This window comes from Vicia villosa, linkage group LG6, assembly GCF_029867415.1.
Source record: "Vicia villosa cultivar HV-30 ecotype Madison, WI linkage group LG6, Vvil1.0, whole genome shotgun sequence".
Taxonomy (NCBI): Eukaryota; Viridiplantae; Streptophyta; class Magnoliopsida; order Fabales; family Fabaceae; genus Vicia; species Vicia villosa.
In genome coordinates this window covers 151,958,850-151,975,996 of record NC_081185.1, presented here as the reverse complement: position 1 = coordinate 151,975,996, position 17,147 = coordinate 151,958,850, and the positions used below count along the sequence as shown (strand labels likewise).

The 17,147-nt window shown below is 33.8% G+C and overlaps 1 protein-coding gene across 1 annotated transcript; it reads left to right on the top strand.

Annotated features, from left to right (window-relative positions):
• The first annotated feature begins 5,113 nt into the window (after positions 1-5,113).
• LOC131610525 (GTP-binding protein SAR1A-like) lies at positions 5,114-7,607 on the top strand. The gene is made up of 3 exons (XM_058882489.1): positions 5,114-5,421; positions 6,295-6,426; positions 7,122-7,607. The coding sequence occupies exons 1-3, from the start codon at positions 5,293-5,295 to the stop codon at positions 7,440-7,442; spliced, it is 582 nt and encodes a 193-aa protein (XP_058738472.1). The 5' UTR covers positions 5,114-5,292; the 3' UTR covers positions 7,443-7,607.
• The last annotated feature ends 9,540 nt before the right edge of the window (positions 7,608-17,147 follow it).

Sequence of the window (17,147 nt, the reverse complement as noted above, 5' to 3'; positions counted from 1 at the left end):
AGATAAGGATTCAAGAAGTTTATCTCTAAAGCACCCCAAATCCCCAGCATAGAGCAAAAATCCAGGATAACATCAACACAAATTCGTAAAGCAAGTTAAATATAACATTATAATCGGTAAATATACATAAGATTCAAGTAAATATACAAACAAACCCAACCAAAGAGAAATACACAAAGAAGAAGAGAAATGAACCGAAAATCTCCCGGTTTGTCAGCTCCGTTTGACGCTCAATCCACCCCCGATCATCCTTATGCAACCTCCGAAGTTGTTTTCTAAGCTAATTTTGATCTAAGAATGAAAATGATGGAGTTGGGACTCAAAAATACCCAACCCATAACCTAAAAATGTGATTTTTGCCCCTTTTAACGAGCTGCTGTCTTAGCAGGTCCGCTTAGCGGACCCCCTCCGCTCAGCGGACTCAAAATTGCATCCAGACTCTGATTTGCTCCGCTGGAGCTCCGCTCAGCGGACCCCCTCCGCTCAGCGGACTGACAGCAAAAGTGAAATCTTGTTTTCGCCATAAGTTGAGAACCGTAACTCTGAATTGCGCCCGATTCGAAGCGTTGGAAAGCTTATTCAATGCTCTATCCAATAATGAATGAATGGAAACCAAAATGATGATTTTGGTCATCCTTATTTTGATCCTTATTCTTTGATGAATTGGTAGAATTTGCATTCTTGAAGCTTAGCCTTTGGTCTTTATTACTCAATGCTCCAAAGATGCATGAATACCTATAAAATGAATGGAAAACTATTAATTGGTATAAAAATGAATCAAAAACACAAGTATGCACATATTTACACAAAATTTAGGATTTTATTACAATAATCATAAGAATAGAATCGATAAGTGCCACAAATATATACTCAAAATATCGACATTTTGGCACTTATCAATAATCGAGGTATAAAATAATCAGATTTTATTATAAAAGCACTCCTTAAATAAATTTTACCCTAATCCTAACTCGTACACATCATTCTTTGGGATGGATTAAAAGATAATGAAATCTTGGAACTTAAGAAGCTTGATAAAGTTCTCTATGTTGGATTGCAAATGTAGAAAACGATTTTTCAATGGTTGGAAGAGATGTCTCCTTTAGAAGTTGGATACATTTAATCCATATAACATTTTCCAATGTTTTGAACAGATAACTCCTTACAACAAAGATTTGTTCTTCAAGAATCTGAATTTGTTGTAATAATATGATTTAATATTCTATGTAAACAACGTAATGTAAAAATAAGAAGCCTTCGCACCTTAGTTTATAACAAAACTGAGGGGATAATTTAGCGTTATAATTGAGGATATTGATCATCGTCTTTAAACAAATCTTTGTCGTCCATTTCATGACTATCAATGTTCAAGACACTATCATCAGTGATTCGTATGAAACATAAAAACTTCCATTATAAAAGCATTATGAATATCAAAAATTGATAATGAAACATCATGAAGTGGTTGGAACTATCTGCATCTTCCCCCCGAGGTTTGCAAGAGTATTTGTAATGAAAAGTTCTCTATGATGGATTGCAAGACCAGAAAATTATCTGGAATTAAGGTTTGTATTCTTAAATATTTATTTGAGCAGGAAATCATTTCTTTATCTAACCTTTTTTTTTTGTTTATATTATAAACAAATGCAAGAAAAAGCAATAGAAAATATATTGGCATCCATCATTTGATCTTGCTGAAAATATCAAGGATTTGAAGATCCAACATATGATCTTCATGGACAAATTAATTTTTATTTTATTATTCTATGTAAACAATGTAATATTATGGGTAAACATTGTAGTTTCTAAACAAACTATTTTATTAATTTTATGTGTAAACAATGTAACGAGTTTTAATTGAAAAAAAACAATCTAACTTACCGATCGGTTTTATTGATAAAACAAGATATATGAGGCACTATTTTTATAAATAATAAAAGTGCAATCAAACCCGTATGCAAATAAATTTATCCCTCAGTGTTTTAAAAATCGAGGTGTTAAGTCGTTACTTTTCATGACGTCCTTCGTTATTCGCTTCTGTAGTCGAGGTTAAATTCATTTTACGTTCAAGGTGAAATGTGTATTTTGTAGTAGTGGCAATGAAGCCATAATCACTCCATAAAGAAGGTTGAGGCGGTAGAGCCTTCGGGGATCTCTAAGCGGAGGTGGGCGAAACAACTCTGCCCTAACATTTTGTGAAGAACCCCTTTCATGCTTTTGAGCCTTAGCATTAGGTGAGTCAATATGTTGTTCCTTAGCTTGCCTTTTCATGCTTTTGACAACAAATTCATCATTATGACTCTAGAGGCTATCATTTTCCCCATGCGCGACCTGTATTTTGTCTTAACTCTTCTTTTTGCCCCTCTAGAGTAATCTTCGTCATATAACCCACGCAACAATACATCGGATTCTCAAACCACTTAGGGATACCCACAAAAAACACCACTGTATTTGAAGTTTACTCTAGTATTCATTAAGATAGTCACCTCCCTCTAACCACAGTTTAATCATTATGCGAGAATCTATAACCTCACACTTTCCAAACAGACGAACTATCATCGCCTCTCTAGAAGAAAGGTACTTCTCATCATATCTCATAATCGCTACGGGCTTATCCGTCAAGGTCAGTGGAAAAGAGGGGCATCATCTGCCCCCACCACGACGGGAGAACCTTCTCACCCCTCACTCAGGTGAACTTGTATTTCCGATTCTTATAATGGTTGGAATGAGGTTTGAATAAATCCTTTCTCACTAGGACACCTAGGGTTAGATCACCACAATTCAAGTGCCTAATAATGTAATATGAGAAGAATAACCCAACAGTAGATGAAACTTCCATCCCTTTGCACACCATCTTAAAAGCCCTAACAAAGCCTCAAATGTTAGGGACTGGTTAAGAAGGCACAATATTAAGAACCCTAATGATCTCTATTGCAAAAGGGGAGATGAAAGTAGAAATAGGGGAGAAAGTCGGGAGGGACAACCATGGTAACCTTCTTCGGAGATGAATAAGCCTCTAGAACGACAATTTCTTCATCTCTTGAAAAAGAGAGACACCCATATCTACTTTAAAGGATTGGATCCTCTCCTTAGTAATATAAAAGGTCCAAGTATCTCTGACTCCCTTATATACGACAAAAGAGACAATCATTGTCTCTCTGTTCCTAGGAAAATAGAAGAATAAAAAGAAATCACTACCACCATCACAATCGCGAGAAGAACTACTAACGCCCTTAAATCTCATAACTCTGCACACCTAGACTCTATTGTAAGTCTTTTTACCTAATCACAATTATAATGAAGGGGATAAAGTAGAAAGAGTGCATATCTGACAAGGTTGCGAACGAGGAGGAACAAGCTCGAGGAAAACTATGCAGATTGAAAATTAGAGAAAGCTTGCAAGAATCGTGTGAGCAAAATGGGTAAAAAAAGTGAACGAATGAATAATGAGACCTTTATATGGAAGTTGAAGCCAAAAGTGCTTAAAAACCTTTTGGGTTCCTCCATAATCCTTGAAAATAGCTCAACATGTTTCTAACACGTGTAAAGATTATTCAGCGTCTAAAAAAATAAGCCATTATTGTTTGTATTAAATGAGATTGAGCATGTGTATTTGAGTGATTAATGTTTGACATCCCCAACTGACACTCTGGCTACCCAAGAGACATCTTGCAAGGAGGTAATGACTCATCCTTAACTAAGGGATTCGCCTTCAGCTGAGGGAGTCACCTCTAACCAAAGGAGTCACCTTCAATTAAAGGACTCATCCCAATAGAGAGACCCATCTCTAACTGAGGGACACACCTCCAACCAAAGGATTCACCTGTAGCCATAAAAGTCCAACTAAGGGGACAAAAGTTTAAAACACTTCGCCATTTACAAAGCCATTGTGTTTGAGGGAATGTGTAGTGATATATTTTTAAGAGCCCCAAATAAGGGCGTTATATGTCTTTCGTTGGGTACTTGCCCACGAAGCGTCGCCCAGGGCGCGTCCATTAAGTGGCAAGGGGGCTCACCCTGAAGAGAAACATGGATAATACCATTTATCCACTCCCTAACTGTGCGTACGAAGTCATGTTCATAACTTCCTAAGAAATAGGGAGTCAACATCATCCTAGTCAAAAGAAGCAATTATCTATTCTTAGGAATTTTCTGAATTTTATACCCAGAGCCTCTATAAATCTGCCACCCATAACGCGAGAAGGGACAGATCATAATACACACGAAATATGCAAAAGCTACAGAGCTTTTCACCTCATGTGAGCTTACCCTCTCTTCACCGTAAACACCACCAAATAGGGGCTCTCGCCGCTGCATGCAAACCCTAAATCACTAGAAAAATACTAAGGTCTCTAGTCATCCATACTTGCACAAGAATACTACACAATATACACATTTTGACAAGTACATATTCTTTTTTCAAAATATCTTTCTCACCCCAAAATATTTTCGTAGAGGACGATGGCGTCAAGCTTCTATGTCTCATGTTATGCCATTAATGGTGAAAATAAAGTTTATAAGGAAGATGTCTATATAATGACATACATAGATATAGACATGCTCATGATGTACCTGTTGTTTATAGGTCTAGGACATCAAGAAAATGCATGTATAAATTCATTGATGAAGAAATCATTTTTCTCATCTATACAAGTTAGGCACAAATCTACCTGCCTTGAGGGTCTCATCTCAATTCATAAGTGGTACTCCCTCCGGCGGCCTGAATTTTAAATAAATATTCTCTTTTTAGGTTAATTGAGTAATAAATGTATTTGATCTACATAAAAGATCAGATAATTCATTATTCAATGAACCTAAAAAAAGATCAGATTGAATATTTGAGGAATAAGAAATATTACTAATATAAAATAAAAATATTTTAAAAACAAGGAGCATGTGAATATTAAAATATATGGCAAAATTGATTTGACATCTCTACAATAAACATATCAGATATATTATAATTGAAATCATACTATTCTATTGTTTTTAAAATCGTGTGATGAGATCGAACGGTCAAAAATACGGTGATGACGAGGGTATGTGGAATCCAATCCCACAATAAACCGGGCGAAGCAGTCACCAGTTCCACAAGTCCCACACATCAATACTCCCACAACTTGCAACAAAAACAAACAGAGCCTTATTATCACACAAACGCAAACACAACAAACTTCTTTTTCTCTCTCCTCTGGGGTTAGGTTAGGTCATTCAACACTCAATACATCAAATTTTGTCTCACACTTCGATACTTTTCTCCCCTTTTCAATTTCAATTCGATCGTCAAAAACAATGTTTCTGGTCGATTGGTTTTACGGCGTTCTAGCATCGCTTGGATTGTGGCAGAAAGAGGCTAAGATCTTGTTCTTAGGTCTCGATAACGCCGGTAAAACCACCTTGCTTCACATGCTCAAAGACGAGGTTCGTTTTCGATTTTGATTTCATCGTTTTGATTTTGATTTTTTGTTATTTTCGTAATTGTAAATCAATTTCGTCATTTGAATTGTTCTTTACGAATTAATTAATGTTTTTAATACCTCAACAGTGATGGATCTGTGATTAGTTGAATATTTTGTTATCATAGGGATTCGTGATTTTTTTCTACATTTATTAGTGTTTGCTGAGTTTTCTAGGATCAAAAGGATGTATTATACATGTCTCTGAATTAACAATTGATTATGTGGCGAAAATAATGGATTTTGAGTGAATTGATTATGTAAAATTGATTTTGGCTCTAAGTGATTGAAGGGAAAGTGATTTATGTTTGGATAAATTTGTGCAAAAGTGAATTGAACTGTAAATTTCAGTGTAAAAATCATGTTTAGATTAAAAAACTAGGAATCAATTTTAGAAAGTATAATCTAACTCGATAGCAACCAAACATGTCAAAATCAATTCTACGCTTCCAGAATCAATCATTCTAGAATCAGTTCTGGATGCTCCAAACGTGGAACCAAACATACACTTAGATACTCAAACTGACATTATTTATTTGCTCATTGCTTAAAATTATTTGACCACTTTTTCCAAAATATTGTTGTTTGATTTCTTCGTTTCTTGTTGATATAAACTTGCTATTCAAATTCAATTACTTTGCTTATTTACATTATTACATTGCTCTGCTATTTGCTTGTTTTTTTTTCACTTTCTATTCTTTTCTGCTATTTGATTGTTAGGTAGAGTCTTTTGTTGAGTATATAGATCATTGAAATTACAGTGGCGTTTGGGTTGTGGCTATATTTTTATCCGTTTCTTGGTGTGATGTTTCTTTTATTATGAGAATTGGTTTTGCAGAGATTAGTCCAGCATCAGCCAACACAGTATCCAACATCAGAAGAGTTGAGTATTGGGAAGATCAAGTTTAAGGCTTTTGATTTGGGAGGTCATCAGATTGCTCGAAGAGTCTGGAAAGATTACTATGCTCAGGTCTCTTTTATCTTTACCTTAAGTCTCTTGTGATTGGTGTAATCAGAGGCGGATACTATCTTAATTATGAAAAATTGATGCCAATATGCCCTCCCTAGATATATCAAGTATTGTACTTAAATCGAATTATTTTATTCTTTGATTACATGGCTAGACATGCTAATCTGTGTTAGTCATTCAATAATTTCAGTCAAATATGGAGCTGCATTAAAGGGTTGGTTTAGAAATTAGAAAGTACGAACTAGCTATAACTGTTACTGAGACTAAGCCTTATTCTCATTCTCTGTATTTAATAGGCAACACATTGAGTATGTTACTAAAAATGAAAAAGCTTCTCTTGTTGCTCAATGTTATAAGAGACTGATATCTACAAATTTGTATGACTGATGCTAAAACTGAAGTATTACGCCTTCCTATCTTATCCAAAAAAAACTAATTAATGTGATTTTTTGTGAGCCTAAATCTTAATGATTTGGTGATAGCACTTTTTCACTTTAGAGGTTATTTTTATATATAGTGTAGTATCTTTTATCAGACATATCTTCTTCTGAATTAACTTTTGATATGATAACTACTAACTTGTTCAGTGTTTTAACTTTTAACTGAGCAACAAATTTTCTTGCGAAAGGTATATTTTACTTGATTAGCTCTTGTTATTTGTTTATATTTATGATCATGAATAAGTTATTATGCAGGTAGATGCAGTGGTCTACTTGGTGGATGCTTATGACAAGGAAAGATTTGCCGAGTCAAAAAAGGAGCTGGATGCTCTCCTCTCTGATGAATCATTGGCAAATGTCCCTTTCCTTGTCCTTGGAAACAAAATAGATATTCCATATGCTGCCTCAGAAGAAGAGTTACGTTACCATTTGGGCCTGAGCAACTTCACAACTGGCAAGGGTAAGGTAAATTTGTCAGACTCAAATGTCCGTCCCATGGAGGTATTCATGTGCAGTATTGTGAAGAAGATGGGTTATGGTGAAGGTTTCAAATGGGTTTCTCAATACATCAAATAGTCCTTTAGTAAGAGATGGCTTGGTATCTCATATATCTTTTAAGTTTGTTTCTGTACTTATGAATTGGAGGTGTTGTTGGTATGAAATTGCTGTTCAAGAAATTGCAGTATATTTCGATTTTCATTTTATAAAAGTGACTGGGAACCTACAGTAAATTTCTGTTAATTTTTGGTTAATTATTTTTCATAGAGGCTCAAATCTTACCCTAGCTAAGCTCATTTTTCTACATCTTTATCTGTGAAAAGAACACACTATATTTCTTTATTTCGTCGCTGAACTATTGATTTAAGATTCGAGACAAATTACCGAATCAATGCATAACTTTTTGGTTATTGCATCATAATATTCTAGAATTTTAGTTTTCTACTAATTTACTTTTATAGTGTGGCTAATCTAGAAATGTTATGATCCAATAAAATGCAAGGGTAAAATGTTATGAAAAAGTTAATTCAAGTTCAATCTAGTTTGGTGACCACATGATATGTTCCATAAGTTGCTTTATTTAATAATTCAAAGATTTCATTGTGGAGTTATGAAATAAACAATTAAATTTATTAAAATGCTTTATAGTTTAATTTTGATGTATTTTTTCTTAAAGAGATTGACATACATTAATCATATGATGATACAAATTAAAATATATAAATATATGTTGTTTGGGTATGGAGCAGAATGAGTTTGTATCTGCACTTATACTTATTTTAACGTGTACTAAGGTATTTGTACTTGCAGTCATATTTATTTTAACGTGTCCACTCTTGTATATATTTTACGGTTTTTATTTTTCATATCCGTTGCATATTTGGGTACAATTTTTATCCCTAGTAGTGCCCAAAATTTAAAGATGCAATGGAAAGTGAAAATTTAACACTTTTGTCTAGATGCAATGGAAAGTGAAAATTTAACACTTTTGTCTTGATGCAAACTCTAACCTCTTGTGCAAATACTTACAATTGTAATTAATTATAATAAACTCTTATGCAAATACTGAGTCTATTTGGTAAGAGAAATTTTTGAACTTATGGCTTATAACTTATAAGTTCAAATGACAATTTAGACCCGTTTAGTTACGGTCTTGTCATCACGAGCTTATAGTTTATTTTGTTAGCTTATAGTTTATAACTTATCATTTTTCTTCCTTTTTTATCTTTATTATTTTAACAAAAATTCACTTTTATCTTTTATAATTTATTTTAATTTAAAATAAAATAATTATGTATTAAATAACTTTTGTGCCATTTTATATTTATAAGTTAGTTGAACTGCTAATTTTATCAAACACTTCAATTAGCTTATCAGCTATCAGTCATCAGCCATAAGCTATAAGATATCAGTCATCAACTATAAGCTATAAGTTATCAGTCATAAGCTATCAAACTGCTATTTTTACCAAATAGATCATTTGAATAAAAGTGATTGTAATATTGGTGGTAGTTTAATGTTTTCTCGATTCTTGTCCAATTCAAACTAGTTAATGGGTGATTAAACGGATCTTATGTAAGTTCAACTTATTTTTCTAGATCTTTATATGTGAAGATCACACTATTTTCGCTGCTGAACTTATTGATTGGAGATTTGAGGCTGAACTTATTGATTGGAGATTTGAGACATATTTGAATCAATGAAGAACTAATCATAAAATAGCAATGTTTAAACATTGCAAATCTTCATATAGCAGTACTTCTATACTCACAAACATTGTTGTCAGAATCGTGATCAGAATCGTGAAATCCATGGATTTTGAGATTTTGTTCACCCTAAACGATCTGAATCGTGAGTAGAATCCTAATTCAAAGCAAAATCCCAATAAAATCGCAGCAAAATCCCAATAAAATCGCAGCAAAATCTGCGATCTCATGGATTCCACAGTTCTTTTTTTGTGTGGGTAATTTTAGAATGGGTTAAGATGACCCGTTTCAGTTTTGCGACCCTGTTTTAACCCTTTTTATTTAAAAAGGGGAAAACCTTAATTTATTAATATTTATTTGACGTTAGGCTTCTACATCAACCGTGGATGGCGCATTACTGATCTAATTTAGCAAATAGGCTTTAAGTATTTTGTTTTATATTTAAGGTTTGAGACGCGGTTGTTTTATGTTTGTTTTATGATTTTAAACTTTTGAGTACTTTTATATTTAAGATTTGAGATTTGGTTGTTTTATGGTTAAGCTTTGAATCCATCGATTTTGGTTGCGATTTTCGATTATGCGATTTTGATTTCCCCTTTCGATTCAACAAAACGATTTGAGTAGAATCTAGCGATTTTGGTTGTGATTTACGATTTTTCGATCTTACTATCCTCTTTCGATTCAAAGTAAACTCTCAATTCTGACAATCTTGCTCACAAAGTTTTCTCATGCATTACAAATACACCTTTTGCCATATCTCAATTAAATGAATAACTTTAATTACAAATGATAAAATTACTGATTTTTTTATAATACAATTAATTATTTATTATTTTGTCTACCTTATATCCATCTTTGTAATAAACTACTCATAGTATTTTTGTTTTGAGTTTTAAAATGGATAACTAAATACTATCAACTGATTTTTGTAAAAACACCAATTAAAAAGAAGTAAGGTAATGATTTGAAGAGAATCAAATCAACACAAAAATTCCAACCTCTTTAATTTTTATCCCTCCGTGTCACTTGACTGCATGTCTAATTACACTTACATTGCACTTTTTGTATCATAATATTTCTAGAACTGTAATTTTCTATTAATTTACTTTAGTGAGGTTAGTCTAGAAATGATATGATCCAATAAATGCAAGAGTCCATGAAAAGTAAATTAAGGGGGTGAGAGAAGAAACAATTAATTTGTCAAGTTCAAACTCATATTGAGAATGTATTGGGCCATATTTATACAAAACTTTGTTAGCTTTGATTTTAAACGGGGTCTTCGCAAGTGGATACTGTAATTAATCCTATTAGATTAATCAGTTGCAAGGTCACATGCCAATATTTTCTTTTTATAAAAATTGTCAAGTTCAATATAGTGTGTGGCAACCATGTGATATGATCCAATAAATTACTTTATTTAATGACTTTTAATCATGATTCACTTATATTTTAGGTGAATTATATAGATGATATTCCATTATAAGGAAGCAAACCTTAAGGCGAGCACTAGCGAAAAAAGAATTTCTGATTAAGTAACTTTTTGGTGAATGAAGGGTTTGAGCGCTAAGCAAAGATGAGAGGTGCGCTTAGCGAGCTAGGGTGACTAGGGCTAGTTGTAGAGTGAGGGGACATTTCTTAACATATAAGAAATTAGGCACAGTATGCGAGGATGAGTAGTGCGCCTAACGAGCCTACCTTTCTTAAACTTATAAATAGGAGGTTCAACTTTAGTTCTAAGTAAGTTTCGATGGATTCAAGGGAGTACAAAAAAGGATTAGGTTCACCTAGGTCTTAAGAAAAGAATAGGAGTTGGAGATTAAAGACAGAAGCGCTGCTAGGGTGACCCTGGAAAATAACCCTCCAAGCTTGTCTTCTCGAATTATATGTATATCTACAATGAGTAAGTGTTGCTAGAAATCTCTATATTGGGAACATATGTAGTCATTATTTACTCATGTTTGATTAGTCATGGCGTTTTATGTAATTCTAATTCAGCATTAATATTGACGACTCTTATTATTAATGCTTATTTTAGACTAACTATCTAAAATTGGTTAATGGTGCTTATCGTTACTTGATCAAAGTCTCCATCTATTAGATGATAATGCCTAAACATTGAGTTAGGTTTAATATCTGTATAATATTGATAGTTGGTAATAAATATCTTTATATCGATATTGAAACGTAATGTTGTTGTAATTAATAGTGCGAGACATCATCTATTAGGTAATACAACTAATCTCATGATGTTGAATAAAAAATGAGATACGGTGAAAGCAACATGCAGTAATATTAATAGCTGAGTAGAAAAACATATTACTGACTAATGAAGTATGTTGAGTATAATGATGATGAAATCTACCACTAAAAAATTTTCCCATTATTAACACCAAAATTTCCATTTTATTTCCTATCATTTATTTTTCCACAACAAGACAAGTATGTTTTGAGAATTTCTTTAGAAAATTTTCATCAAGAAGTTTATTGAAAAATTATTTGGAACATATCCGACCAAGGAGAAAATGTTTTTCAAGATTAAATCTCATATCAAACGATTTAGAGAGATGCAGAAAGGAGGAGATCAAAAAGCATTGATTCCATATCTATCAAATGAGGCTAAATCTCTCCTCAAATGTTTATGAGGTTTTAAGGTAAAACACAGAAGGGTGAGAAAAACACAATAAATAGAGGGTTTGAATTGAGTTTTCAAAAGCTTTTTCTTTTAGAAATCCTATTCAATCAAACAATCAAGATAGATAAGATAATAAAGGAGGAAGATTGACACTTTCGATTTATACAAGTTCACATTAAACAAGGTTAATCTTATCCCCCGCCAAGGTGATTTTGTCTTAAAAAATGACTTAATACACTAATATTGAAAGGTTATAAATAACCTCTAAGAGTCTAGAAAGACACCTTAGCCGTCTCAAGTATATAGACTAACAACCTAGTCCCTTGAGAAAAACAAATCTCAAAAGATTTACAATAGAAAGTGTTTACAATAGTGTTTCTAGATAAGCAAATGAAACAAATTTTAAGAACAAAATATTACACACAAATAATGAGCAACAACTCTTTGATTTTGAGATACTTCTTTGAAATGAATATTTCTCTTTGTGAGAATTTTGCACAGTAGCTCTCAAGTTCTCTTCTCTTTTTCTTTCACGTTGATATATAATCAATGTTTTTGTAGTTTAACCATTTTCTTCAATAAAGTAGTGCTTCTATATATAGCCCCAAAAAGTAGACCGTTGAGAAGAAAAAAACGTCACTTTCAATCCAGTTTCCCTAACGGCTTCTATGAGATCGTGGGAGACAAGGAGCACATAATTCGTACAAAAGTTTGCACCATGGTGGTGAGGGTATTGTACTATTGTACCATTTATCTTCTTGTGAGAGTTTATGATCTTTCCTTCTTAGTGATATACTTCTGATATGAAGTAGTAAGAGTATATAATAGATCATTTTACGTGAGTATTCCAAGAGTATCATAGTCTTAAAAGTCAGAACCTTGTCTTAAGAGTTGAACGCAAAAGCTTATCTGAACAACAAATCTTGATTTCTGAGTTGGAAGCAAAAGCTTATATGAGTTGGAAATCTTGACGTTTGATCTGTAAAAGTAACATATCTTAGAAACACATGGAGATCCTTTTCTAGTGAACATTCAACATTCTTCAAAACTGCTGATGTTTATGTAGAAACAAATGTAATATTTCTTCTGAGGCGTGCCATTGCCAATGGTGATTCTGATGATCTTTCCAAATAACTATCCATAATCAAATAAAATATTATATCTACACACTTAAGAAATTATTGGAGTACATAATTGTTACATATAAAATATATGTTTTGTTATCATCAAAACTAGAGAGTTTGGGATTCCTGTTTATATCAAGTAAAGTCAGTGTTGAAATCGTTTAATGAAGATTTAGAATTGACTGTATGAAGAGTCACGAAAAGCATGATGTCAATCACAATGTCCCAAATATCATGTCTCGGGCTGTTTACTTGGAGCGCAATATAAATTGAAGTATATTTCGTCCTTTTAATATTTGTTTCCTTTTTGTGTTCTATTAGAGATATACATTTGATAGCATGTAATTGTATTTGGAAAATATTTATTCTAAAGCTTTTCTAGCAAGATTTTATTTGGTGTTCTAAGTTGTTTAAGATTTGTATCAATCAAGGATCTTAATCTTCATAATAAATAAGAATGAAGTTGTTATTTTCAAGAGATTAAGATTTATTCAAGATTTGATCAATCAAGAATTTACAATCAACATTATTGGAGATTGATCTTGTGCTTTTGAGGTTCCAGTCGAATTGATTACAAAATTCTACAAGGCTTTGAAGACAGACTTTTGTTGCTATATAAGAAGGAAATATCCTTTCTGAAGATTGATAACTTTAGAGAAAATATTTACTTCATAGGAGAGTTTTAGTTGAGTCTTGTTTTATAGTTTGTATACTCTATTCCTGAGCATTAATTCTAAATTAGAATAATAGAGTTTTTGAGTTGTATTGTAGTTTTACCTTCCATCTCTGTAATTGAATAAACACTTGGGAGAGTGACCTAGTGAAAGTGAGAGGTGTCTCAGATTCAGGGGAGCCCTGATCGAATCGTCACAGGCAATATTAAGAAAGCGCTACTGGACGAAGCGAGTTCAGATAAGATCAATTGTACTTATGACTATTAGGAGTGAGTTTCTTTATATAGGGAGTCCTGAATAGAAATTCATGGATAATATTAGAAAAAGATACATTGGACTAATAGAGTTCAAATCAGACCAATTTGTACTTTTGTGTTAACGCTCTCCAAACGAAGATGATTTTGCACCTAACTGGGTTACCAATTCATGTGTTATTTATATATTTCTTTTATTCTGTCTGCTGCATAATTATCTTGTCTTACACATTATTTTCAACAACGTGTTTGAAATCTTGTCATCCAAATAACAAAATTTCATCAATCTTTGAAAGTGTTCAAGTTATTCGTATTTGAAGTCGAACTTCAACTTGGAAAGAAAATAAAGGCCGTCAAGTTTAACTGTGGTGATGAATATTACGGTCAATACGTGGACCGAACAAACAACGTTCAGGGCCTTGCGTGCTTTTTCTAAATGAGTGTGGAATTGTTCCACAATACATAGTGCCGAGAAAGCCTAACATGAATGGAGTTGCAAAAAGATAAAATCAAACTCTTAAGGATATGGTAAGGAATACAATTAGCCATTCTTCTCTTCTAGAGTTATTTTGGAGAGAGTCATTAAAGTCCACAGTTTATATCCTTAATAGAGTACCTAGTAAAGTAATAGTTAAGACCCTCTTATGAGCTATGGATTAGAAAAAACCCAACATCAGGAAGTTGCACATTTGGGGATCTCCAACTAAAGCGAAACCTTTAGCCTTTAGGCCTCATAAAGGTAAATTGGACGCAAAGACAATTAGATACTATTTTGGTAGGTACGTCAAACAATCTTACGAGTACAAGTTTTATAACCTTATCACTAGAACAATTTTTGAAATGGTAAATACTAAATTCCTTAAGGATGTAGAGTTTGGAGGGCGAAAGAAGCACAATGAGTATTATCTTTGATGAAGATACTGTTAGAACAAGATTTGTTCTGATCAATTATCTTAGTTTTGATGATAACAATAATATGAATTTTGCTTAAGATTATATGATACTCTAATCCAATGCAATTTCCTTTTCAGGGAATATATAAAGAGTATGCATAATTCAGCGCTCAGAAGCTTTGTCTCAAAGGGTTCAGCATGCAACATCAGAACATGGTCTGGCAAGACATCAGAAGATGGTCGAAGCAGAATCAGAACATGGGTCTATGGAAGCATCAGAAGAACAAGAGAACAGAAGCACTGAAGTTCTGATGGTATCACGCTCAGAAGCACTTCAAGGTCAGAAGATCAGAAGATGCTTTGCACCAAGCTGTTTGACTCTGATGATATTCAAACGTTGTATTCTCAAACATCAGATCAGAAGGAAGTACAAGTGGCAAGCTACGCTGACTGACAAAAGGAACGTTAAAAGCTATTATAGGCTACGTCAGTAGACACAGCGTGAACAAGGCTCGAGGTAGTTGACAAAAGCGTATAACATTAAATGCGATGCTGTACGGAACACGCAAAGCATTAAATGCACTCAACGGTCATCTTCTCCAACGCCTATAAATATGAAGTTCTGATGAGAAGCAAGGTTAACGATTCTGAACAAAAACAACCTACATTAACTTGCTGAAACTCTGTTCTACTCAAAGCTCAGAATCTTCATCTTCATCAAAGCTCACTACATTGCTGTTGTAATATCTTAGTGAGATTAAGCTTAAACGTTAAGAGAAATATCACAGTTTGTGATTATAGCTTTTAAGAAGCAATTGTAATACTCTTAGAATTGATTACATTAAGTTGTAAGGAACTAGAGTGATCGTGTGGATCAGAATACTCTAGGAAGTCTTAGAGGTTATCTAAGCAGGTTGTAACTAGAGTGATCGTGTGGATCAGTATACTCTAGAAAGTCTTAGAGGGTATCTAAGCAGTTGTTCCTGGAGTGATCAGTGTGTGATCAGAAGACTCTGGAAGACTTAGTTGCTGACTAAGTGGAGAACCATTGTAATCCGTGCGATTAGTGGATTAAATCCTCAGTTGAGATAAATCATCTCTGCGGGGGTGGACTGGAGTAGTTTAGTTAACAACGAACCAGGATAAAAATAACTGTGCAATTTATTTTTATCTGTCAAGTTTTTAAAGCTACACTTATTCAAACCCCCCCCCCCTTTCTAAGTGTTTTTCTATCCTTCAATTGGCATCAGAGCGCCGGTTCTAAGGTGCAAGCACTTAACCGTGTTTAGAAAAGATTCAGGAAGAGAAAAACGCTTCAGTAAAAGATGGTTGATGAAATTAAAAAGTCTACACCTGCATCTACATCTGGCTCTGCTGAGCAACACAACGGTAACAATGGTTATACTAGACCGCCGGTATTTGATGGTGAAAACTTTGAATACTGGAAAGATAAACTGGAAAGTTACTTTCTTGGTCTAGATGGTGATCTATGGGATCTTCTGATGGATGGTTACAAACATCCAGTAAATGCCAGTGGCATAAAGCTGACAAGGCAAGAAATGAATGATGATCAGAAAAAGCTTTTCAGGAATCATCATAAATGCAGAACTGTTTTGCTGAATGCTATCTCTCATGCTGAGTATGAGAAGATATCTAACAGGGAAACGGCCTATGACATATATGAGTCCTTGAAAATGACTCATGAAGAAAATGCTCAAGTCAAGGAGACTAAAGCTCTCGCTTTAATCCAGAAGTATGAAGCCTTCAAGATGGAGGATGATGAAGACATTGAAAATATGTTTTCAAGATTTCAAACTCTTACTGCTGGATTGAGAGTTCTTGACAAGGGATACACCAAGGCTGATCACGTAAAGAAGATCATCAGAAGCTTACCCAGAAGATGGGGTCCTATGGTGACTGCATTCAAGATTACAAAGAATCTGAATGAAGTTTCTCTGGAAGAGCTTATCAGTGCCTTGAGGAGTCATGAAATAGAGCTGGACGCAAATGAGCCTCAAAAGAAAGGTAAGTCTATTGCATTAAGATCCAATATCAAGAAATGCACTAACGCTTTTCAGGCTAGAGAAGAAGATCCTGAAGAATCAGAATCTGAAGAAGAAGATGAACTGTCCTTGATCTCCAGAAGGCTAAATCAACTCTGGAAGAACAAGCAATGGAAGTTCAGAGGCGTCAGAAGTTCAAAGAAATTTGAACGTGGAGAATCTTCTGATGACAGAAGATTTGACAAGAAGAAGGTCATGTGCTATGAATGCAATCAGCCTGGACACTTCAAGAATGAATGTCCAAAACTTCAGAAGGAAAATCCCAAAAAGAAGTTTCATAAGAAGAAAGGTCTTATGGCAACCTGGGATGAGTCAGAAGATGATTCAGACTCTGAAGATGAGCAGGCTAACTGTGCGATGACGGATCAGAATCTACATCAGAATCAGATTCTGAAGAGGTATTTTCTGAACTTACTAGAGATGAGTTAGTTTCCGGT

Excerpts from the sequence above, each read along its gene's own strand:
- LOC131610525 (XM_058882489.1), top strand. The coding sequence starts at position 5,293 with ATGTTTCTGGTCGATTGGTTTTACGGCGTTCTAGCATCGCTTGGATTG. Across the intron at positions 5,422-6,294 it reads TTCACATGCTCAAAGACGAG|AGATTAGTCCAGCATCAGCC; the intron begins GTTCGTTTTCGA and ends TTGGTTTTGCAG. Across the intron at positions 6,427-7,121 it reads GGAAAGATTACTATGCTCAG|GTAGATGCAGTGGTCTACTT; the intron begins GTCTCTTTTATC and ends GTTATTATGCAG.